This window comes from Urocampus carinirostris, chromosome 2 (assembly GCF_059441175.1).
Source record: "Urocampus carinirostris isolate Australia breed hairy pipefish chromosome 2, RoL_Ucar_1.0, whole genome shotgun sequence".
Taxonomy (NCBI): Eukaryota; Metazoa; Chordata; class Actinopteri; order Syngnathiformes; family Syngnathidae; genus Urocampus; species Urocampus carinirostris.
In genome coordinates this window covers 57,332,447-57,356,804 of record NC_142350.1, presented here as the reverse complement: position 1 = coordinate 57,356,804, position 24,358 = coordinate 57,332,447, and the positions used below count along the sequence as shown (strand labels likewise).

The 24,358-nt window shown below is 41.5% G+C and overlaps 1 protein-coding gene across 4 annotated transcripts; it reads right to left on the bottom strand.

Moving 5' to 3' along the window:
• Positions 1-1,028: 1,028 nt before the first annotated feature.
• Positions 1,029-23,961, bottom strand: setd2 (SET domain containing 2, histone lysine methyltransferase). Of its 4 annotated transcripts, XM_088327255.1 has the most exons (23): positions 23,628-23,961; positions 22,377-22,499; positions 19,161-19,182; positions 14,688-18,553; positions 14,492-14,623; positions 12,894-13,022; positions 12,692-12,815; positions 12,549-12,626; positions 12,367-12,464; positions 12,150-12,282; positions 11,862-11,996; positions 11,660-11,788; positions 10,511-11,590; positions 10,160-10,208; positions 9,806-10,094; positions 9,440-9,713; positions 8,990-9,304; positions 7,962-8,087; positions 5,898-6,034; positions 5,644-5,752; positions 4,430-4,504; positions 4,251-4,352; positions 1,029-2,069 (listed from the first exon to the last, which is right to left on the bottom strand). In XM_088327255.1, exons 2-23 carry the CDS (start codon positions 22,403-22,405, stop codon positions 1,908-1,910), a joined length of 7,593 nt encoding a protein of 2,530 aa, XP_088183381.1. In that variant the 5' UTR covers positions 22,406-22,499; positions 23,628-23,961; the 3' UTR covers positions 1,029-1,907. The 4 variants fall into 4 exon arrangements, with proteins under 4 accessions (XP_088183381.1, XP_088183380.1, XP_088183378.1 ...); XM_088327254.1 differs by having other exon boundaries at positions 8,990-9,713; positions 9,806-10,076; XM_088327252.1 differs by having other exon boundaries at positions 8,990-9,713; positions 23,628-23,960.
• Positions 23,962-24,358: the final 397 nt, after the last annotated feature.

Sequence of the window (24,358 nt, the reverse complement as noted above, 5' to 3'; positions counted from 1 at the left end):
AGATGGAAATCTTTGTGCCCAGGGTTACACCACCTCGTGTTCACGTAGATAGCGAGTCCACCTCCTCTCCGCTTCCCGCAGGCTTTTGTGTCTCTGTCTTTCCTAACGGCGCTGGAGCTCCGGGTAGCTCCACATTAGCATCCGGGATGCTAGACGTAAGCCATATTTTCATAAAACACAGCAAACTGCACTCCTTGTACACTTTGATGTTTTCCACCAGCACAGCCAGTTCGTCGGTCTCATTTGGTAGAGAGTTCCCATTTACTATGATTACGGACAGTACCAAAGGCTTATAACGCCGCTAGCTGCTTAGCCTTAGCTCCGGCTCTGCATCCACGATAGGGCCCCCTCATCACGCCGGCATGAGAATTCTTCAGGGCAAGGAGTTGATTCCTCGAATAAACGCATTTTTGTGCGTTAAAACCCATAACGATAGGATAGAAAGTAATCCATAGTGTAGTTGTCAAATGGGACGAAAAACATCGAAGATAGAAGCAGACACTTAAAACAATAAATCTGCTGGATGTCTACGGTAAAAGTTGTACAAAATTATGTCCTTGAATTGTTGTCATGTTGCTACCTATAAAGATAAATTCTATGCTAAAGGGACTTTTTTGTACTTACAGTGACATTATAAGGGTAATGGTTGAGTCCAGTGTCCGAATAAACAAAAACTAATGAAAACAAGTCTGTTTTTTCGGGCCGTCGTTCATTAGCAGTACAGTGAAAAGGGATCATTGGAAGTGAGGACGGCACAGTAACCATTTATGAATGAATTGTTTTTAGTGGTGATAACAGATGTCATAATGTTAATTTATGTATGAAAAAAAATGTTTTTAATTCAATGGTATTTTTTTTTGCAACCCTCGCTCTTACTGTAGTTCTAATTCCGTGCACCTTAAAGTCCACAATGCGCCTTATATATAAAAAATACATCACAAAAGACCATTTTGAGGAGGTTCGCCTTATAGTGCGGAAAATACGGTAGTTTATCGTACCTCGTTAAACTTCACAAGTTCGAATCCCACTACGTGTGTACAAAAGAAAGGGTTTATTAGCTTTTAAAATGTTTTTTACACTCGGTATGACAATGTGCTTGCACAATACTTACAGTTGAGTGAAAATCACTTTGTACATTTAAAAAAAAAACGGGAAAAAAAGATGTTAACGCCCGTTGCTGACCTGAGCCGGCAAAGGTGAATGTCTTGATGCAAGGGTCTAGCTGGTCACTTGTGGCTCTTGCATACACATTTGAAATAATAACATATATACACATGAGAAAGTTTCCTATTAATTTAAACATTACCAAAACTACGATTCAGTTTATCAACACTTAACGCAATTGGCTGCGATGGTTTGTTAGATACAAAGAGGATGAATGAATAAAAAGGCGGAGTTACTTGTGTCCACAGTAGATTCCTTAAAAACCGAACTGTATAAGTTAAAACTGCAATGCTACACACTCTTCTGCGCAAGTCCAGTTAGAAGAGGAAGCTAAAGTGGGTGGGATCATGGGAGGAGGCCGTGGCACATCAAACACAGCATTCAATCCGTGCTCTCCGTGACGGCGTCGGAACAGATAAAACGATAATACGCACCAGAAAAATGGACGACCCTGCGCTATGATGCTCCTGCGGGCGGTTCAACGAATGGAAGCTTGGACCTTCTGCGGTTAAAAGCAGCACCAGAAAATGAAACGGACCGCTCAACGATCTATTTTTGACAGGGGAAAGAGTCAAAGCAAACATGTAGGCTTCTTCATTCACAGCCGTTTAAAACAACAAAACGAAGGGACTAAAACTCAGTTTATGGAAACTCGGTGTAGCACCCTTCTCTGTCTTTGTCGTCGCTGCTGGGTTTCGAAGTAGCGTCATAAATAAAAGGTGTTAGGAGGCAAACGTGTGGGGTCAGTAGACCTCCGTGTCCTCCTTAGGTCTGTAGACGGCGCCGAACCGCTGCATGTATTTCTTAATATACTCCTTGGTTTTGTGCTTGACGTTCTCGTTGCAGTCCAGGTCCTCGGGATTAGTGCACGCCTTCAGTTCTTTGTTCATGACGCCGTGCGTTAGCTGCCGGGACATGGGACAATGATGTAAGCTTAGCAGTCCACCATTAGCTGTTTCAGTCCCACTCATTTTGAACGCATGATTAAAGAAAACAAATAAAGCAGGGGTGTTGAACATCCAAAGCGGATCAAGCTCGCCAACAGATTTTATCCCGCCCTTAAAACAATGCTGAGAGAAGCACAAGAGAAAAATGAGCCGCGTCGGGTCAAACAATGACCGGCAGATTTAGATATGTCCACTGGATGTGGCCAAAGGCAGGCCACACTCTCAAAGCAAACCACCCACTGTAACTGTATTTTCTGACTACCACTTATCAAGCAGAGAAGATTTGAGGAATCGCTCATCCCATTGTTATTTTACCTCGAATAGAAGTTACGGATGCGTGGTTTAAAGGGTCAGGGTGTAATATTTAGTGCCTCCTGGTAAAAAACTTTAAAAAAAACAAACAAAAAAACATCAATTTGATTATTAAGCAAAAATACATGATTTATCATCCATCCATTTATCTGCACCGCTTATCTTCAGTAGGGGCGCGGGGATGCTGAAGCCCTTCCCAGCAATCATCGGTAAGTGGGCAGGGGACACCCTGAACTGGTTGCCAGCCACTCACTCGCTCGTTCACACCTAGGGACAATTTGGACCAGCCAATCAACCTGACATACATGTTTTTGGAATGTGGGAGGAAACCAGAGAGCTTGGAGGAACCCACACAAGCACAGGGAGAACATGCGAACTCCACACAGAAAGGTTCGATCTCATGACCTCAGAACTGTGCCGCACACGCGCTAACCACTGCTCTGTGGTGCTGCATATGATTTATCATGCCAAAGTTAATTTTTATTTAAAAGGTCGCGAAAATTTTGTATTTCTTTTACCAAGTGGGATCCCTCGCTTAAGTCTCCGCCATGATTTGGCTCTCGCTCATACTTAACAACACAGTGCCATCTGGTGGTCAAATATTACACACTGTGGCTTCAAGGCAATACTATCGGCCTCACGTGTGTTGCATGCATCACTCTCTTTACCGCAACATGCTACTAAACTAATCTTTATCTAGTAGTACGTGGATTAAAAATACAAAATTTTAAAAATACCACCTGGATGAATTTGAAGAAGTTTAAAGAAGCTTTAACTCTTTTCTATAATAGATATAAAATCTAGCAGCAAAGTTCCAAAATTAATGTAAGCATTTTTCAATAAAAAAGAAAAGAATAATAAAAAGCAAAACAAACCTTTTAAATTGTTCAAACAATTATTATAATTATTTGCACTAAAATTAATGTTTATATGCTGTATTTGTCACTTTTCAGTTTGCAAGGGCTACCAGTTTAATTTTTGTTTGGCTTTTTTTTTTAAAGAAATGCACAGTAAATAAACACACACGAAAAAATCTTAGTGAAGGAAAAACGTTGAGGGGATAAAAACCTTAAAATCGTTTGATAATCAAATCTTACATCCCTGAATCATATTCAAATTTAATTGTGGGACTGAATTATCCTCAGCTTTACAGCCAAGGCACACTTTCTACACCATTAATTCTTAGTCTAGCCCCTGCGAGTGGTTTTTTTTTTCTATCACAGGGCCCCTGAGCTAAAATGAGTTTGACAACCATGTAAAAAGGCAAAATGAAATGATCTGCATTTATATGAAATGAAATGATCTGCATTTATATAGCGCTTTTCAAGTCAATGACTTCCCAAAGCGCTTTACATTGTGCTTCACATTTCCCAATAGCGGCCGTGATCTGTGCAGCCATGTAAGGCGCTAACCTGCTTATTGGGGGTATTGGGGGTTCAGTGACTTACCCAAGGACACTTCGGCATGTAACACGGACAAGCCGGGATTCGAACTGGGATCCCTTAATCCTAAAACGATCGCTCTACCTCCTGAGCTACTGCCGCCCCAAAAGCATTTTTAAATTTGAAAATAAATTTAAAATAAATTTGTATTAAATTACAATAAAACACCAAAAATGAAAATGAAAATAAAAATATATTAAATCACAAATAAAGTAAAATATAAAAATCGGACTGGTTGTTTGGGTGCTGGGAAAAAGTTTTGGGCACGAAATAGTTGGACTCAAGAAATGCTTAAAAAACATGTTGGACAATGAATTGCTAGACTATCATATATAATGTTTTAAACATTATTTTCATCCAACGAGCCAAGTGTGTTACATGTTACCTTTCTTGCCAGGTGTTTGAAGTCTTCTGTATTTATGATGCGCCCATTTTTGCAGTCTGGCTTCCGATAGGGATTCAAACATTGAACAATAAACTGGGACATCTAAATGACATGAACACATATGCAGTAGACAAGTTAAAAAAAACATCCTACATGTCGGAGAAACAATAGATACTTACCTCTTTTCGGAATGTCTCTTTACTTTTTTTAGCCAATTCACTGGATGTGTCTGCTTCAGCTGTTTTTGTTGAAAACTGGGGGAAAAAATACACCCGATTAATATTTTGCAGTTCTCAGGAATAGGCAAAAAAAATAATCTACTCGGGAAAAACTGGCCTAAGTCATATTAAGAATGCGATGAGAAAATTAGTGCATTAATAACCAATTTTGCACCGTGAGTAAAAACAGTTAGATCTTGTGACAAATGCCTTATTACAGGTTACCTGTGAGGATTCTGTACTCTTAACGCCACTACCCGGGTTCCATTCCCGTTGCAAACAGTGTTTTGCGATTTTATTTTCTCGATCATTGCACAAATGTGGTGGTATACCGTGAACCTTTGTGTAGTATCGCACACTGTGTGCATTCTATCCACATATAAGGTGCACTTTTCCATTTCCTGGCCAATTTGAGTTTTTAGGTGGCTGCTGACACAAAGTGTGGATATCCTGAAAGGATGTCCAGTCGCTGAGACAACCATGCACAAGATCAACAACGATGGTGCGGAGTGCGATGATTTTAAAACAACATGCACCTACACACGCAATCCTTAAACAGTCGAGCAGTTTATAGCACGACCAGCATGTGTCACAACTTCAAGTGCTGTGAAATGAAATCAGTGTGACTACTGCGCTTAGTTGTGTTTTCCCTTAAATGTAGTAAGGGACTTTAAGGGGACATTTAAGCACGTGCCACGGAATAAAACTCAAAATAAATTATTTCAGGCTCATCCAGACGATTTTTATTGTAGCCTAGTGGGGATAGAAGGGAAAAAGCAGAAACAAATAAGGTGGTGTGGGGCGGGGGAGAAGAACAAATCGCAACTTTGCTTTATGACCCTGACTGAGCCTTGGGGACATTATGTTAAGTGAGGAACAAGGTTTAGAACTGGTCTTTGAGAGAAATATGCGAGCGGCAGCTCGTTTAAGCCCTTGGAGATGGTGCCGAGATGACGTTTGTTCCCCGTCATAAAAACAGCTGAAAGTAATCACCAGTTCACCATCTTAAATGGCCTCAAAAGAACAAACACTATAATCATGTTTCGCATCCAACCTCAGTTTTTATGTTAAGCCAGAGAAAAGGGGAAGCATTCCCACTAAGGCAGATTTATCGAGCAAAGGATGAGATTTTTTCACATCAACAGTAAGTTCACATGTTTCTTTAGAAAGTTCACCTTGGAGGGGTTTTCATCATATGTGGGAGTGCCCAGGTCCATCTCAGAGTCATGGTCCAGATTGGTTTCGCTACTACTGTCCCAGGTTGGAGGATCCCACTGCGTTTGCCTGAAATAAATAAATAAAAGAAAATCAATAAATATAATACACAGGAAATAAATTACAGTATTTCGATATAAAATAGATTTAGATTGCATCAATGACAATAAAGGTATATTCTATTCTATTCTATGAGTAACATGTTACTACTTACCTTGTTGTAATGTGGTAATAGTAGATCTTCCCCTCAGGGTCCCGTGCCACTTTCCAATTGGGAGGTAGAACAATAGTTTTGGGTTTTGGGGGAGAGGGAGGAGGCAGATCGATCACATTGTTGGGTACGATCATTTCCTAAAGGAAGGAAAAAGTATACTGTTTACCAAGGTAATTACTATTGAAACTGCCGCTGAAAATGGGAATCACCACTTCATCATCATACAAGAAATATTATATTTGACAACTTCAAAGTTTCCCATGACTACCCATGGCTCTAGTGTTAAGAAATTTGAATCTATACTACCACCTGGTGACTAAACACAGTACAAATTATTTTCAGGACTGTCACTCATTTGCTACTTTGTTGTCAACACACTTGAATACGACAACAGAAAGACAGATATCCAAAATGCATACCAAAAATGCATATCAAAAATGAGTCACTCCATCACGCCTGTATACTCAAGAATGTCTATTAATTCCCATCGGATGCTCTGGCGATTGTACTGGACCCATAGAACCGTAGTTACATTCGTGAATTTTGTTCTATAGCATCCCTACCGACAGCCAGAGGCGGTGCTTCAAGCACGGAATGACTAATACTAGAGTAGTCACAACACCCCAGAAACAAACCTCACTGAGAAGCCTCGGCAAGACCAAACAACGCCGAGTGAGGTGGGGAAGGCCACATCAACGCTTGTGATCCTGGCAAAAGGGCTAGGCAACGCCCACGAGGCGGCAGCACGAATTTCCTCCAGGGACAGGGTAGAATGGCAGTGCACCCCTGAAGGCAGTGGGGGCAGCCACAGGCGGCATAATATGGCCAACAGTCCCCGCAATTCAGCGGGACAAGCGCTACTCAGACCAAACAAACTCCACACAAGCAGTCACAATGAACAAAAAAGCGACCGGATAAACGAAACCTCACTGTGACGGTAACAGAGCAGCGCAATGCATGAACGGGGCAAAAGTACCCCAACTAGGGCTGGGCCAGGACGCGCAAGACACCGCCCCCAAAAAAAGGGGGCAAGAAGGCACCGCGGGGACGAAGGCTGCATTCGGCCACAGCAAGACCGCAGCACCATCTGAGCGCCACCACAGGCAGGTGGGCCTCGTGGATAAGGCGTAAGGCTCGCCAACGCTCTGAGCGGAAGCCAAGGCGAGCAAGAGTGCAGCCCTACAGGGAACCCACTGAAGGCCTGCCTCAGAAAGCGGCACAAAGCCCTGATTCTGACGGGAAATTGGCCCAAAAAAAAAAAAACCCCAGCCTGCAAGTGGCAAGCTGGGTGATGACTGGAAAACAGCGCCGGCATCAGCTGCAGCGACTATGTGGGGCCGGCATATAGACAAAGTAGCCCCGAAGCTAGCGGGAAACCAGACGGACAAACACCACCCGGTCTGTAAGCAGGGAGGCCGGGGAATAACCTGAACAAGGGTCGACATGGACTGCAGCGACCAGCAGGACTAGCATAAACTAGACCCAGTAGCAACAATGCTAATGGGAAGCTAGGCCTGGCAAAATCAAAACAACCGCGACACACAGCGAAAAAAAAAACAAAAAAAAACAATGAAAGGCCAGATTTGCCAAACAGATGTGCGGCGAAGGCCAGCTAGAAACCAAATCACAAAATTGGCAGGTAAAAGACCCTACACAGCCTTCTAAGAGGCCAAAAAAACACGCAGCTCCAACAAAAACAGACTTAAGGCTAATAGGGATGGGGAAAATGCCAATTACTTTAATTGGTACAAGTGTATGCACCCACGATGCGAGAGGATGAAAAAAGAGGCGTACCTCTGATTAGACGGGAGTTAATAGACATTCTTGAGTATACAGGCGTGATGGAATGACACATTTTTGGTATGCATTTCTGGAGCTGCGCATACGAGAAGTTGAAACTCCGTGCTTGAGGCACCGCCTCACTCAAGTTTGTCAGTATTGTTAGATCGTAAATAATCATATCACAGTACTTTAGTAAATCTTCTACACACAAGAATATTTTACGACAGAAAAACAAAATGCCATTATAAAAAAACAGATCAATTATCTAGTTGGCCTCATTACCTGCTGGACAGTTTGGGAGGTGACAATGGTGGTGACCGTGCCTCCCTGTTGCACTACAACACCCTGCTGATGGCCAGGATACACCGTCTGCCCATGCAAATAGCTGGCAGAGGGGTCAGAATATGCCTGCAAAAACACATGAAATGAAGGCTGAAGAGACAATCTACAATTGACCTCATTTGAAATGTGTGATTAGATTCTGACCGAGTATTTGGCTCATTTTAATGTGTCATTTTAAACTTGTAAGGGCTTCAGTCATAGAAACTAACCTTGGCACAAATGCTATGCTCCACATAGCTAATAGATTTTAATGAAGGGCCGGCATACGTTTGAAACAGACTATTGCAACAGACTATTGCAGGAGATCCTAAATGTAAAAAAAAAACATTATTCTCTAGCAAGCCACTATCAAATAACCCTTCTACATTCGTCAGACAATTAAAGTCAGAAATCAATAAAACTTTTACTTAAATAAAATAACCCTCTCAGGACTTTTTAAAAGGTCAAAAAATAAATTACACTATTTATTAAATAAATAATATCCAAGAAAAGGTCCGTGGAACATAAACTTTCTGTTATGCCATTCACAGTCTTAACATTTTCGGCTTAGTTGTCAGAGCACTGGACTACCAATGGCAAAGCTGACTGCAAAAATGCTGTAGATTTGATCTCATAATCACACTATTTTCAGTGATGCTGGAAAAGACAAATCTCCATTTATTTTGTTCACATGTTAAAATGACAAACATTTCTATTTTATTCCATTCTAATCTAAGCATTGTAAGTGAAAGTTTTGCTGTCATTGTAACATGTGAACTACGCACCCCATTACCCCCGGAGATATGTCATCTGGCTTTTGATGACAAGTCAATGAGACCATTAAAATCTTGACAAAAAAAAATGTTTTTAAATAAGGTTTTCCTAATAACTTTTCCAACAAATATCAATAAAACGAGTAAATTTTAAGTCTACTTCAAGAGCAAAAATGCTCCTGAAAATAATAGTTATTTTTATATAGATTATCCCACCTGTATTACTGGTGTGTTGGTCTGAGGGTATGCGGTGGGGATGCTGTAGATTGTTTGGCACGGCTGGCCTTGGTAGTAGATGGCAGTTTGCGTGGCACCCTGTGCCGGGGCTGCGGCGTACTGCTGTGCCGGCTGCGTCTGCACAGTCACGGCCTGTTGGGTGGTGGGGTCCCACAGCGTAGTGAAGCCTTGCTGGCCCTGAGGAGCCGTCTGGGCAGGCACGGAGAGGACCGGCACGCTCGAGTCCTGGGCAGCAACAGCGGGCTGGACGTACTGCTGGGTATCTGCAGCCCCGAGGTCGGCGGTGGTGATGTGCTGAGAGATATTAGAAACAGGAGTGGCTTGTGAAGTGGATGATGGTGAGGGAAGCCCAAGCTCTGACACAAGTCTTTGCGGCGTAGGCGGTTCATAGTTCATGGTTGGGTCAGCTGTAGGCGTGGGTAGAAGTACTTTGCCTGCGTTGGGGTTCGTTGGATCCACAAATGCCTGGACGGGGTATCCGGGTGGGTAGGTGATGAAGCCAGAAGTGGAAGCATACGCTAAGGCAGGATCATAGGCCATTGTCTGAAGTGGCTGCTGCTGCTGCTGTTGCTGCTGCTGCTGCTGCTGCTTTTGGGCCTCCCGCTGAGCGACCTCCTGCTCAAATAGCTTCCTGCGTTCCTCTGTAGACAGCTTGTTGCGCTCTTTACTGCTGACACCCCTTGGTGTCTTTGATGAGTCGAACCTGTAGTGATCGACAGGGCAAAAAACAAACAAACTGCTCGACACCCTAGGGAGAAAAGAAGGTGAGGCGACCCCTATGACCGGCTTTCTTACCGTTCCTCAGTGCGTCGGCTGCTCCGATCGTAGGAAAGTGGGGATGTGGACCGTCGCCTTCGTCTCTCAGAGCTGCGGGGAGTTCTGTCTCGGTCTCGATCACGTTCCCTGTCCCGGTCCCTTTCTCTCTCCCGATCCCTTTCTCGATCTCTGTCCCTTTCCCGATCATGGTCTCTGTCTCTATCTCGTTCTTTGTCACGCTCCCTTTCGCGCTCTCGACTACTAGAGGTGTTACGTGGGGTTAAAGTCGTGTCACGATCTCGACTGCGATCTGCTGTGGGGAAATGCACTTTGTGCAAATCATACAGGGCAAATAATTACAAAATCCATTCAAAAGTTATCAAATTCACTTACCATTGCCTTCCTTTTCCACTTGACTCTTCTTTGGTATTCTGTACACCTCCTAAAAGAACATCAGATAATTTGATGCCAGGCTAAAAAAATACACAATAACCCAACGAATGCAGCAGGGGTTGTCACAACACATCACTGTGAAAATTGTTTGGAAGGTTTTTTTCTCTGAATTCTGGATTAGGTTCCATGACATAGCCCGACCATTTTTGGGGCATTAACTTGCCTTTGGTTGGAATCCAAAATTCAACCTACCTTCCTAAATAAACACTTTTTTAAAATAAATAAATACAAACATTATAAACAAACTTTTAAAAACATTGATCTGCCTTTGGGTTCAACTAGCAACCTCACCTTGAGATCCTTCCAGGTTTCCAACAGTTTAGCTGCCATACTGCTAATGTCCAAAGCACTGACTTGGGGCTCCTGGCTTCGTTCACTTTCCACATCGGAAACACCATCCTCTTCATCTTGAGAAGGAGTTTCTATTGCTGAAGCCTCAGCAGGTGCTGGGATGTCTTCTGCAGGGATACTGACCTCAGGAGTATCAGAGGTCAGGGGTGCAACTGGGGCAAGAGTATCAGAGGATGTGGAGGCAACAAGGGTAGAAGTATCAGAACATAGGGGAGCAACAGGGGCAGGATCGTCTAGATTAGGCTCCAGGTCATTCAGCTTCTCAACCGGTTGTGCTTCGGTCATTTCTGGCGTTTGCTCAACAGGTGGATCAGTGTCCACCTGAATTGACTTGAGCTCTAAATCGTTAATCTTAACTGCCTGCTGGTCATCTTCCAGCTCAGTCATTTTTTCTATAGGTGCCTGGATGGTGAGCTCTTTTTCACTAGGTTTGTCAAATACCTCAAGTTCCATATTTGCTTCATCTTTCATGTCCTCTTTTACCTCACAGGACTTCTCCAATTTCACGGAGTCTTTTACCTTGTCAACACAATTTTGTCCCGTGCTGTCTAAAGTGATTTCTCTCTCTTCCAGTTTCTGCAGATTGACATCCTTTCCCTCCTCTCCTGGAGTTTCTTTTACTGCATTAGCGGCTTCTTCGACCACATCCATCTTCTGTTGTTTGTTATTGGATGATTCTTCATCTTCCTCATCTTCGTCCTCCTCTTCCTCTTCCTTGCCATCAGATATTTTGCTGGCATCCGAGAGCGCACTGTCCAGACTGTTTTCACTGATGATTTTAAGACGGCGGTCCACAGCAGGTTTTGAATCCCTGTCGGATTCTGGTCCCAACTTGGAGGAGCCATCAGGGGTGTTAAGCGGCGTCTGAGCACGAGATGTGTTCTCACTGGAGTAATCATCCATTTCGGGGGGATGAGGTAGTGCTTTTGCCTGGGCCCACCGTTGAATGAAGGTGAGGATTTTACTCTCTTCCAGCATGTTCTTAGTAGAGATTGGTAGAACAGCCAAGGTCTTCAAAATCTGAACACAAAAGAATTGAGCATAATTATACTTTAAGAAAACTACAGCACAAATTATTACTGTGATTACCTCTGACTGTAATTTGATGTTATTAGCGCAGATGCCCTTGGCTTCAGAAATTTCAACCATGAAGATCCAAAGCAAAGACAAGCCATGATGGTCTAAGAACTGCTTCAAACATGAAGGGTTCTGTGTATCCTGCATCAGCAAACACACGACTATGTTCACTGCACTTAATAGTACATTAACATTTGTTTTAGTAATAATTTACATGTATGAGCTTGAGGCAGGCGAGTTTCTGCTCCATGTTTTCCACACGGACCATAAGCCTGCACAGGGACACTACTTGTTTGCCATCATAGAGCCCGTCTCCATTCTCTAGTAACGCTTCCAGTTCCTCGTCAACCTAAAAACACGAGTGATTATAAAAACAGTACATTCATGTAAAAATGACATTCAACATTTTCCATTAAAATCTAGACATTGTCTTCAATGTCTACAAAACATATCATAAACCAAAAATAATGCAAATAAACGATTTGCAAATAAGTAAACTGACTGTGGTGAGAGCATTCTTTCGAGGGCGATCTTTTTTCATCTTGCCTCCAGCAGCACGGACACTGACTCGGTTTTCCCCTCCCAAGAAGCCTCTGCAACCGGGAGCTCCACAAAAGCACTTCTGGGCTTCTTTCCTAAATCAGAACAAAATAAAAGCATTAGTTTTACTATTAAATCTTACGTTATGGTATCACAAATCAATTGACATAAGGAAATACCCGTATCTCTGAAACTGATAATCAAATGTCAGCTCAGTTCCTGCACTGACAGCCATAGTGGTGAAGAAGCCGACTCTAAGCTGTCCGTTTACTGTCCACTGACACGGGACGAACATCAATCGTTAGTGAATGAGCTTACTTGCTGAATGGTATTATTTAACAACTTCTTTTAACTGCTTTACCTTTTGAGTCTCACAGTTGGGCTCGCAGCTATGGTTCATAAACCTAGAGCAATTACCCTTCAGTGTTGCATCGATGATCTGGAGAGACATAATGCTGTTAAGGGTTTGGGTCTAACTTTATAATTGGACATGCTTTTACTCACCTCGTTATTCTTTAGAGCCATGAAATAATAGTGGATGTTTTTGTTGCGTGCATATTCTTTGACTCTCGCTTTGAATTCTTTGTGGTCCAATACTTCCCCACAGTATTCTAGCACAAAAGTATTTCTGTGATAAAATCAAAACAAGTATATTCAAAGCGCCGCTAGTATTCACAATGAAAATGACTACATATTAAATACTTACGAAGGTAAGTCCTTAGCTGCACGAAGACCCCAACCCTTGTCTTCGGTGAGAATGACTTCAAAGTCCGCATGCTGCTTCATTTGAAAGCGACGATTTGAGCAGTAGTGTCCATTCAGGCACCGCGAAGAGCTATGAAATAAAGAGTAGTGGTAAATGGTGTAGTTCTCAAATATCCACCAAAGGAGTTGGCTGTTTAGTGATAATTTTATCAGAAATGCTCTGATTTGATCAATAAACGTGAAGACTTGTTTAAATCCTTTAAAAGCTCTTCAAATTAATTTATGAAATGGATTTGAGTAGCCATCACTGAACTAAATACTGAACAGTTTAAGATGGCAAAGCTTAAAAAAAGAATCCGTAACTGCAGAGGTCGGGAACCTATGGGTCACGAGCCATATATGGCTCTTTAGTACATCTTGCTTGGAGAATAAAAATAAATAATAAAAATACACAACTGGTGCCATAATTTACTGTATTGTTACATGCGAAGCCGTTTGTAACACATGCAAAGCAGACACATCACTGACAAACAATAAGGTTCGGTCCACTGTATAGATTAATTATAAGGTTAGAGAGGCCAGTAGTTGTCCACATGGGTAAACCTCTACCATGAGAGACAGAATAAATACTTATCTGCCCCACTGTATATTGCTATGAGACACAGGCTATGGCATTATTGTTATTTTATAGACTTTATCAAATCATCAAATGACACACATCCATCCGGTATCTGCACCGCTTATACTCAGCAAGGTCGTTGGGGTGCTGGAGCCAATCCCAGCTGTCCTTGTGCAGTGGGCAGGGGACACATAGGGACAATTTGGACTGGCCAATTAACCTGAAATGCATGTTTTTTGGAACGTGGAGGAAACCGGAGTGCTCAGAGGAAAACCACACAAGCACGGGGAGAACATGCAAACTTTGCATAGGAAGGCTGGTAGCTGTATTTTATCCGATGACCTAAGAACGGACGTGATAACAACTCAGCCGCGGTGCAGTGAAAATAAACGTGCTGAAAAATTTGCTTTTGTCTGGCTGTTTTGTTGAATTAAGTCTTGAAATATATGAAAGTGGCCCTGTCAAAAAACAAGTATAGAATAAAAATAAATACATGTAAAAAAAAAAAAAAATCAATAGAAATGTATGTATATACACAAAAGTTAGAGAATAAGTACAATAATTTCACGACTATAAGGCGCACCTAAAAGCTTTTATTTTTTTTATAATGCAGTGCGCCTTATACATGGATCAATATTGAGTCGCAAGGTCTCGCAACTAAGGCAAACTAAGGCCGACTAGATTTTTCCCTGTAGGCAAAGTAGTCCGCGGTGTATGCCGGGATATATATACCGGCGCTTCATTTCCGAACCAATGTGTCAATCATCATTTGAATCAGTCACTATTGGCTTAAGTTATTCGGAGGCAAAGGAGGCAGGTCCATTTTGGCAAATAGCGAGAATTTCACCGTACCAAGAAACTACGAATGACAAGACTTAAAGTACGCAATTTTCTGTTTTTTGAACGCATCATATTAACCTGCAAAGTTTTCGTAAAACGTGCATCCATTGTTGCAGTTTTGTGTGAATAACTGAACTCACCATTCAATCATCAGCAGCCGATTCAAACAGTCTTCACCGCAAGCCATCATTCCTCTTAATCGGTCTTGTTTGGGCAGCATTGGGCACTCACACTGCATCCTCTTGATATCACGATGAGATTTGCTCTTCTTTCTGAAAAACGTTTAAAAAAAACTTGGACTCAAACTATCGATTCGTTAATTTGTTGAAATCTTACCGCTCAGTAAGGTACAAATTCTCTTCAATCAGGTCAAAATAAGGAGGCATCTTCTTCGTCTTTGCTAGATCTTTCCATCGACTGGGGTCTTGAAAATGGTGGAGAGTCAGTGATGGGCGGACAACCTCAACCTTGACTTGAGTTTCTTTCGTATCCTTAGTTTCTGGACACTCCTTCTTTGCTGCAGGTCCAGCTTCAGCCTCATTGTCCGATTCAGACTCAATCTCTGGTCGTCGTTTCTTGGGAGGACCCCTGCTTCTGTGGGTCCTTAAGCTGTCCTCCTTTGGGGGTTCTGACAGACGAGGGCACTTGCTGTTACTGCTTATTTCGTGACCTTGCACAAAACCAGACACCCCTGGACCTCCGCTGTGGTCGACAGTCTCTTTGCTTTGATTGGATGATTTAGTCCGGCAATAGTCGTCGTTGTCATTAGTGAGTGAGTCTGGGTGTATTTCACTTGCAAGGTCCTGATAAACATGGAGGTGAGGGTTTTTGTTTGTTTCCATGTCTAAGCTTTGTTGGTTCCAAGGGGCATTGTACTGTGCATTAGGAAATGTTTCAGGAAGTTTGGATTTTGGCAGCAATGAGCCGTGACTACTGTCTGGTTGTGGATATGTACTACTGGGCTGTTCTGGTTGTGAAAAACTCCAGCTGGTGTTCAATCCCCCCCTGTCAGCGACACTGTCGACACTGACAGGGGGCTGGCAATGAGCATCTATCGGTTCACCTGTGTTATTAACATAATGCTGGCCTTGCAGTTGATCATAATGCCCAGAACTGTCAAGCCTATGTACAAAATCAGTGACACCTTGGTGGGCAATGGTAGGACAAGTCACATTATGCTGTGTTACCCCAATAGAGCTGGACCCTATTACCTGACTAGTGCTGTCAATCATATTACTCTGAGACTGACAAAAAGCACCAGTTGGGTACGAAACACCTTCTAACATTTGTTGAGAGCTGACATGATATGGAACATGACTATTTGCATTGTTTACACCACTGGAAAAACGGGATGCTGAGATAACAGAGGTGCATGAGGTAGGACGAGTGTCATGTGATTCGCTTGTTACGGTAGAGTTCTTTGGCACAACCACTACGGAGTGCAATCGTCTTACTGCCTCATCGCAATCAGAGTCATACTCCGAAATGTCACTATCACTTCCTTCGCTCTGTGCGCCCCGAACTTCCTGAAAAGTTAATGGATCGTTCAATTGATTTTTGTGGATATTTTTATCAGATGTTTCCCTAATACTAAGACTAGAGTTGGGGAGTTTCATATTTAATTCATCGTTTTGGCTATTTTCTTCAAATTTCTCTTCAACATTACCATTACAGCTCTTCATATTTACATCACTGTTGGAGAGATTCTGATCTAAATTTATTTTGTCTTTGATAGCTTCTGAAGACTCACTATGGTCTTGAGTATTTGCTTCATTTTTGCTTTCAATCTCCAGTCCATAAAAGGAATGTTGCTCATGTTCCTCTGTGCTTTGTATTATTTCTGTCTGTCTTTGATAGTTGGACTCCAAAGGAATTTCAAAGTCATTTTTTTGGTGTGATTCCGCACTAGTTGTCTCCAGTGAATGTTCACTCCCTGGTCCATCCTGCCCAGCAATATCCCATCGGGACTTTTTAGAGGGACTACTCAGTTTGGCATTGTCTATTTCTTCAAGTGTTGTTAGCTCCTCAGTTTTACAAAGTTGGTCTGATTTTAAATCAGCATTAGTGTGATATTGGTCACTCACAGTGGCAAAATCACAAAACTCACTTTGTACTTCACAGGCCTGAACATTATCTGAAGGAGGTACCTCAATTCTATGACCTACAAGTTTTGATTCTTCTGAAGAGGCAACATCTTTCACACTTGTGCAGCACACTATAGTATCACTACCAACGTTAGGGGCTGCTTTTTGAACATGCGGTATACTTTGCTGTAAGAGATTGTTGACCTTTTCAAGTGTGGCACTTTCATCCACTATGCTCTCGATTGAACATATAGCTGATGGTTTTTCTTCCTCCACATCCGGACTTGGTTTTGGTCCTTCTTTCATGTAAGAATTTGTGCCGGTCAACTGGCTGTCCTGAAGGCCACCTTCTTTCTTTTGAATACAATTTACTTTAATGTTTTCTTTTTCACGCAGTAAACATGACTTGGTTGTATCTTCCTGTTTTGGTTCATCATTGGGGTAATGAAATCCGTCTTCTGAATGTCTATTCTGTTTGAGAGTTTCCGCTGAAGATTTGGAGCAGGGCAGCTTTTTAGAGTCGAGCTGAGTATTATTTTCTTTTTGAAGAGTCTCCTCTTTAACAGAGCTAGCCTCTGATTTAGTCTGTTGATCAGATTCCTTTTCATTATAGCTGCATTTTAGGTGATTTTCACGTTCAAATTTTTCCACATTAGCAACACGACTCTGTTGATTGGAAGAGTTAGACTCTCTGTTGGAGTCCATTGCATGACGGGTGCTTGTTTTACAGTGCCTTGACTCCACAATTGGAGAGCGTTGGGAGTCCGATTCTGATAGTTGCTTGGATGTCGTCCTTTCAGATTTTGAAGATGATGTTTGATTTCTTTTAGCTGAATCCGATGAACGTGGCAAATCTTTGGATGATTTGTCAGATTTTGAGTATGAAGAGGATTTTGAATAAGTGGCTGATCTACTGGATTCCCTTGTGCTCGTCCTTGTCTTGCGGCGGTCATCTTCCGAGTCCGAACTGTCCCGAGTTCTCTCATTACGAGATCGTGAGCGTCGTCTGTCTCTTCGTGGAGAACTCCTGTATGACCTGCGATCGGATTCGTAATAATAAGACCTTTCGGAGCGGGACGCTCTATCACTTCTTGTTCTATCCGATCGTGTGTGAGATGAACTGGTGCGAGAGCCCCTGGATCTAGACCTCGATCTAGACCTTGATCTAGATCTTCTACGGTCTTTGTTTGACCGGAGTGACCGCGACGAAGTGTATCTGGAATCGCGGTCTGATTTTGTATAACTCGATGACCCTTCATGATTTTCAGACCGCTTTGATGAGCTTTTTTCCTTTTCTTCTCCTTGTGATCGAGTTGAAGATATTTTCGTTACTGTTTTGCTCTCGCTTTCCAAATTGGTTTTAATTTTGGATTCAATCGACTTGCGTCTGGAAGACATTCGGGCAGGATTTTCAATCTCTGTTTGTTTCTCACTTTGTGACCTGGTTGTTCTTTTGTATACATTTTTATCCTGCTCGTTACTGGAATTATTATCCTCTTTTCCGGAGGATTCAGCAGATTCCTTGCGACCTGATGCAACCTGGGTCTCTGAGGAGCGATGGGGCGAATCCTCAGAAGGCCAGGCACTAACAGTGTTATGATGCTCCAAAGTTTGGAGGCTAGTTTCACTTTTAGTTGAAGATTTCTGCAAAGCCAGCAGATCAGAAGTGGGTGATTCTTTCCGAAAAACAGATGGCAGATTTTCTCGTGTTACAGACACACTGAGTATTTGCTTCTTGAAATGCATCTTTGCCAAGTCTTTTTTCAATTTAGCAGCAAAGCTTGGAATTGGAGAAGATGTGGGTTCTTCTGGAATTGGCACAGGATGGGACTGCTTTTGAGTCTCATTTTTACTGTCAGAAGTCCTTCCTTTATCAATTGTGGTCTGTGACGAGGCAGTGGGAGGTTCAGTGTCAGACTTTTCAGGGCTGGAAGGGGATACAAAAATGCTGTGCAGTGGCTTCTTGGTCTGCGAGAAGCTAAAGGACACTTTCTGACGACTCTGATCCTCTAAATTGACCTTCATCTTGGTCCCTTTAGGCAAGAGATGGTTGGACAGCAGAACTCGTGGAGATAAACTTTTGATGAGAGCTGCCTTTGAAAGGCCCTCCACCTTTACCTGCAATTCAAAAAACACTAAAGATGTAATTGGCTGCATTGAACAGACCATATATGAAAATTTCTAACAGCGATTCCCAACCAGTTTGTCACAACTCATGTCTTTCGGGAACCTGTTATACATGGTCCCATCAATGAAAAATAATAACTTCACAACATATTTACCTTGGTCATAAAAAAATACTCAAAAATGCTGGCTGCAAAGCTACATGGTCAATGAGCAACCAATAATACTTCAGTGTATTTTGAGTCTACTTTGAGGTTCTGTTACCAATGTTCGGCGTTTCTGCAAGGACATTTGTTGCTTAAGATTACCTGGCACATCATCCCAACGTTAATATCGTAGAAGCTCAGTCTTTAACTAGCAAACATCATATCCAGAAAAAGCTTTTGCTAATGAGTCAAACTTATTCAAAACTAAATTTAAAAAATGTAATATATTGCACATTTATTGGGCAATCTAGAGACACAGAACTTGATAGTTTTTAACTTCTATAAAATGTGTTCCAACTTTACAAAAATAGCAAATTGCAGATTACATGATGGCAAAAGTTGAAAACCCAATGGTTGAACATAAATTTCAAATCAATGTAATCAAACACACTTACCGCGGCACCACTTCCTTCGTCTCTGAAATACATAAGAGCAGCAAGGACAGAGAAGAAAATTAATTAGTACACTGTATATAAAACAAGTTTTGGGCCACTAGATTTTTAACCAAAAATGTTGCATATTTGCAGTGCCGTTGAAATGTTCTTGCTCCCCCCTTTTGTGTTGAGGTGCCTTTCTGACTTCCCGAGTGAGCTGTATCTCTGTATTTAGGGTAATTTGTGTAGGTCTGCTGGTTATCAGCGTCCAACATTTTCTTCAATAGTGGATAAAGGATCTTACAGTCGTCTGCGCTAGTTGCAAACCATTAGAAATGTTTTACCACACTTCCAAAAGTTAAAAGACGGAAATTACTTGATTATTCCTCTAATCTGAAATTTTATTTGTTTTTTATACTATTCAACAATGATAAATCTGGTTGCATTTAGAAGAAATATGTGAGGCCTTTATTAACAGCTATGGAAGCAGACTCAGGAATACTTAATGTGGATACTATTAGGGGGGTGGAGAGTCCATAGAGGGAAGGGAATGTATTTTAATATGTGGATTAGAGGGGGAAACAAGTTCTATATGTTGAGTTTTTAAAATATTCACGAGTTTGGGTACACAACACACAGCAATGATAAACGAAGAACAAAATACCCAAGAGATTCTGAGTTTAAGATGTAAAGAAGCAATTTAGTACATTACATTTCCTCTCTTTTGTTCTAATTGGATTGGGTAAAGATAAACACTTTTCATGCGGCAAGCTTATCTGGGTCACTTGACTGTAGAAGTTTCCTCCACAATTTTAAATTCAGTATCCAAGACAAATTTGCACAAAAGAAGCTGCTCAAAAAAGCTTACACTGGCACTATTTAAAACCTGAACTTAGACAACCCATATGCTGACTTGACTCACGCAGAGATCTGAAAAACTTGGCAATTGTTTGGAGGAACTTTATTGCATGACTCCTTGTGATTACTTTCTATCACTTTGACGTGCCATAAAGTGTTACGAATAACACACTGTCACATGTTCCCCCACACAAAAATCACTAACATTTTTATCCCTTTGTGCTCAGTTATTTCTCCAGGTTTTTGTGCGTTTTCAATCTATGTAACTTTTCTTGAAAATGTTATACTTCTAAATACGCCACTAACTCTTGCCAAAGTTATACGGTACAGCAAACTTGGTGATTAATTATGATTAACTATGTAACAATAATAGAGTATGTTTGCAAACGTGAGAAACATTTAAGGGGCGGGTCTCCTGCCTTTTTTAAGCTGAGAGCTCGTTTTGTCACTCATTGGCTCAAAGGGCACCCCTTTTTATATGAATTCGGAAATAGGAACTTAGCTAGATGGCTTGCTAAATAGCTAAAACGGTACCTTAATAGTTAGATAGAAAGGTAAACAGGTAAACTAAAAGGGATCTAGATAGCTAGCTAATATCCATGTAGACGAATAGAAAGCTAAAAACAAAGCTGTTTAGATAACTAGCTAGAAAGAAGCCCAAAACCTAGCTTGATAACTAGCAAAATAAGTAAAATGATAAATACCATGCAAACAAGTAAAAAGCTAGCTAGGTAGCTTGCTAAATAGCTAAAAAGGTAGGAAAATAGCTATCTACAAAAGCTAAAAATGTGGCCAGATAGCTAGTTAAAACGCATACCCATTCTAAAACCCATAAATTGGAATTTAGTTTGTTGTATTTTTTGTAAATCAGGTTGATAAAAAGATGAATAAATAAATTTGTTTATTAAACAAATAGATTCTCATTCTGTTATTAATTAATTGCCTAGGAGTATTTATTAATACTTGAATACAATTTTGTCCATAAAGCCCATGAACTGGAATTAATTTATTTTAATTCCTGAAATAACAACTTCTTATTTCTATGTTGTTACCATGTCATCATTAATTTAAATGTTAAAAATATGTGTCACATTGACGCAGCACCAGTGAGCCATTTTCAGATCAGGTTCACAGGTAAACTCAACATGCCCTTAGGGGTCATCCTAGTGCCAATGGGCACCATGTTGGAGACCCCTGATCTAAGGCTAGGATCACACTGCAGGGAAATCAGATTTTTTTTTTTGCCGTACGCCACATGTATCTGATCTGATTAAGTCCGTCTGAAAGGCACAAATCGGAATTTTGCACACCAGACCGAGGCCACATTCATATGCGGTCCTAATTCCGATACATGTCTGATCTTTTGGAATGCAACTTTTGTGTGAACGGCTGATGCGCATTCATGCGACTTGCACGTTATCACGAAACGGGAAGTAGTGTAGAAATCAACAACCATGGTGGGCGAAAACACGGAAAGCCTTCAAAGGAGGGAAAGTGTGGTTTTGGATTTAATCATTATTTGACAACAACTCCGTTCAGCCTTCCATTGCACTATAACTTTACAATTGCAAGATACGCTATAGCGTGAGAATCCATGAATACTTCCGCAAACAATGAGGGCATTACGTGTGACGTCACGTGTCCTCTTCTGCGCATGCGTGACAATTCTGGCGTTCACACAGGAGATGCATAAAAGTCACAGGAGAACACATACAAGACGCATTTAGTTGGAAATGTGAACCATCTCACACAAACATTGAATATCACCCAAAAATCGGAATCAACCGTTAAGCTATGCAGCGTAAACCTAGCCAAAAGCGTGAAATTATGCAGCGCATACTAAAATCGAATTACTTGTGATTCACACAAAAAAAGCCACACAAAAAACACCAGCAAAACCATGACAATTAATTTCATACAAAAAATTATTTTATCCAATAGGTTTTTTTCCTTGACACTATAAAATTACCGCATTTTTTTCCCTAAGGGTGTTACATATTTAAAAAAGCTTTGTGCCTGAGTGTCTTATACATGGCCATCACTAGTTCTGATTCTTGAACTAACTCATCCATACTAGTCAAGTTCATTTGTATCGCCCTTAGAGTTTGTTCTTTCAAATTATTTCAAGGTCAAAATGAAAAACTCTCACAGTCAGGAATCTACTTATGACAAAAAAAACAATCAAAAACAAGGCTTGAAATTTATAGTATTAAAAATTGGTATAGGTAACCACCAGTTATGGGAACTGAAAAAAAAACAACAACTTTATTTTGTTGTGGCTGATTAGTTAGACCTTTACATCAACACATTCCCAACCATGAAATCTAAATCTAATCCTCATCATACACAATGCATTGTGTGTTGTCCGTCATCTAATACCTTATTTCTGACTTGAGCCGAGTGTCCATTGAGAAACTCGTCTCGGAATTGTGGGCCTGAAGACGTTGCCTGGCCAAGAATAATCCAAATCAGAGAAACGAACCCTCCAAAGTGACGCCACACCTGGCAAAAAGAAAGAGTTTTGCAATGAACTATGGTGTGTGTCTAGAAGAGCTAAAAATAAGTCTGACAACATTTTAACTTGCTCAATAAGAAGCACTTTATGAAAAGTGTTAGCATATGCATGTAGCAAGGGCACATGCTGCTGACCGTTGGGTTGACTGACTTCCACAGAAGCATTCAGACAGAATAGCTATCAATTTCTGCAATCGGCAAAGCAGTTACACTAGCATGCAGATTATGCCCAGTCTTATTCAATGTGCATGTGCGTTGCAAAGAAAAGAAAGAATAAAGCAAGATCCAGAGTGGAATTTTGAAAAACAGGGAAAGCATTGATGTTATTAAAGTTAAGCAACTGCTACTAGGATGTAAAGCATTGTTTCATAAAGCATCGTTTTGTCATTCAAAACAACGTGGCTTTGCTGAAAGCATTTGCAACGGGCAGAGGCAAAGCATGGCCTTTGCAGGAAGTCTTGGTGCAGCCCAACATGGCCTTTTAAATCCAGTCCCTGCCCATTCCTCAAAGTTATTGCTTGATGTTTAAGAGAGAAATTCGTCCAATTTCAATTGAAATCACCGTGAATGATACAAGTCAGACCTTGATGTGTTAGGAACGTAAATATTTTGTTCAGACGGTAATTTCCACGCAAATCTACAAACCAAGAGCTAATATAGGTAGGCTAATAATAGCATATACGTGTTTCATTCTCTAGTTTTGATTGAAAAACACATTTTAGGTCGCCATGCTAAGCTTGTTAAATCGTTTTGTGAGTATATGTTAGTCTTAGCCGAAAAGAGGAACAACTGATAGTTTGGCTCGATCTAAAACGCTTATCTTGGGTGAGGGTTAGCGGCTAACTCGGTTACATGTTACTAGCAGCATGTAAGCTAACGTGATTGTTACCAACTTGAGTTAGACATCTTTATTTTTTACCAATTCGTTGTTGGTTTGTTAGTTAGTTGTTTTTTTTAAACAAGGCTGCGAATAAAGGCACACACTGGTCTGGTTAAACCGGCATCACCAGCAAGCTAGCAGAGGGGGAGGTTTTGTCTTAGCTTACTTGTGTGTACGGTCCGTTCGAACCTAAACAACGCACGTGAACAACGGTGTTTGTTTTACGGGATACTCACTTAAGAAAGTGCTTCAGGTGGAGGGACTCGTCCATCTTCGAAACACCCGAATGTGGCTCCGTCAAATCCGGTTTGTCGGAAGTGATGGCCGATGTTAGGGCTCCGCCACTGAGTGGCTCCGCTGCGCTTCAGTGAATGTTGTGCTACCCAGTTAGCATTAGCTCCCACTCAGCCAACATTTGAGAGCCTGGTATTCGTGTTATCTAATGTCTTAATGGTTTATCACACAAGCCAGCCCGTGGTATTTCTTTCCCTATCCAACACTCCGGTCTTCTTGGAACAAACGAGACGGGACGAGAAACATGCTTCCGTTTACATTTTCCTCTGCGGCATTTGGCGTGTCTCGTTGCGACGACGTCACATGATGCGCGGACACAGCTGGCCTCTCTTGGCTGAACAGTAAAACACTGCACACTGGCCCAGGTTCTGGGATCGAATTACAGTGGAACCTCGGTTCTCGACCATAATCCGTTCCAGGACCCAGTTCGAAAACCGATTTGGTCGATCACCGAAAATCGTTTTTCCCGTTAAAAGTAATGTAAAATCGTTTTAATCCGTTCCAACACCCTGAATGTTTACCATGAACGTAAACATGAAGCTAACCCAGGCTAATCGTACGTTCGCGTTAGCGTAATCTTCCGTACGAAAGATTACGCTAACATGAACGTGTGAAAATAAAAAAATCTGGTCGTTTACACGTCATTTAGCACCCGGGTCTTCACAACAAGTGG

Coding starts and splice junctions, on each gene's coding strand:
- setd2 (XM_088327252.1), bottom strand. CDS start 22,405: ATGGACACTCGGCTCAAGTCAGAAATAAG. Junction 14,624..14,687: donor AATTTGTACCTTACTGAGCG/GTAAGATTTCAA, acceptor AACGTTTTTCAG/AAAGAAGAGCAAATCTCATC. Junction 5,753..5,897: donor TATTACCACATTACAACAAG/GTAAGTAGTAAC, acceptor TATTTATTTCAG/GCAAACGCAGTGGGATCCTC.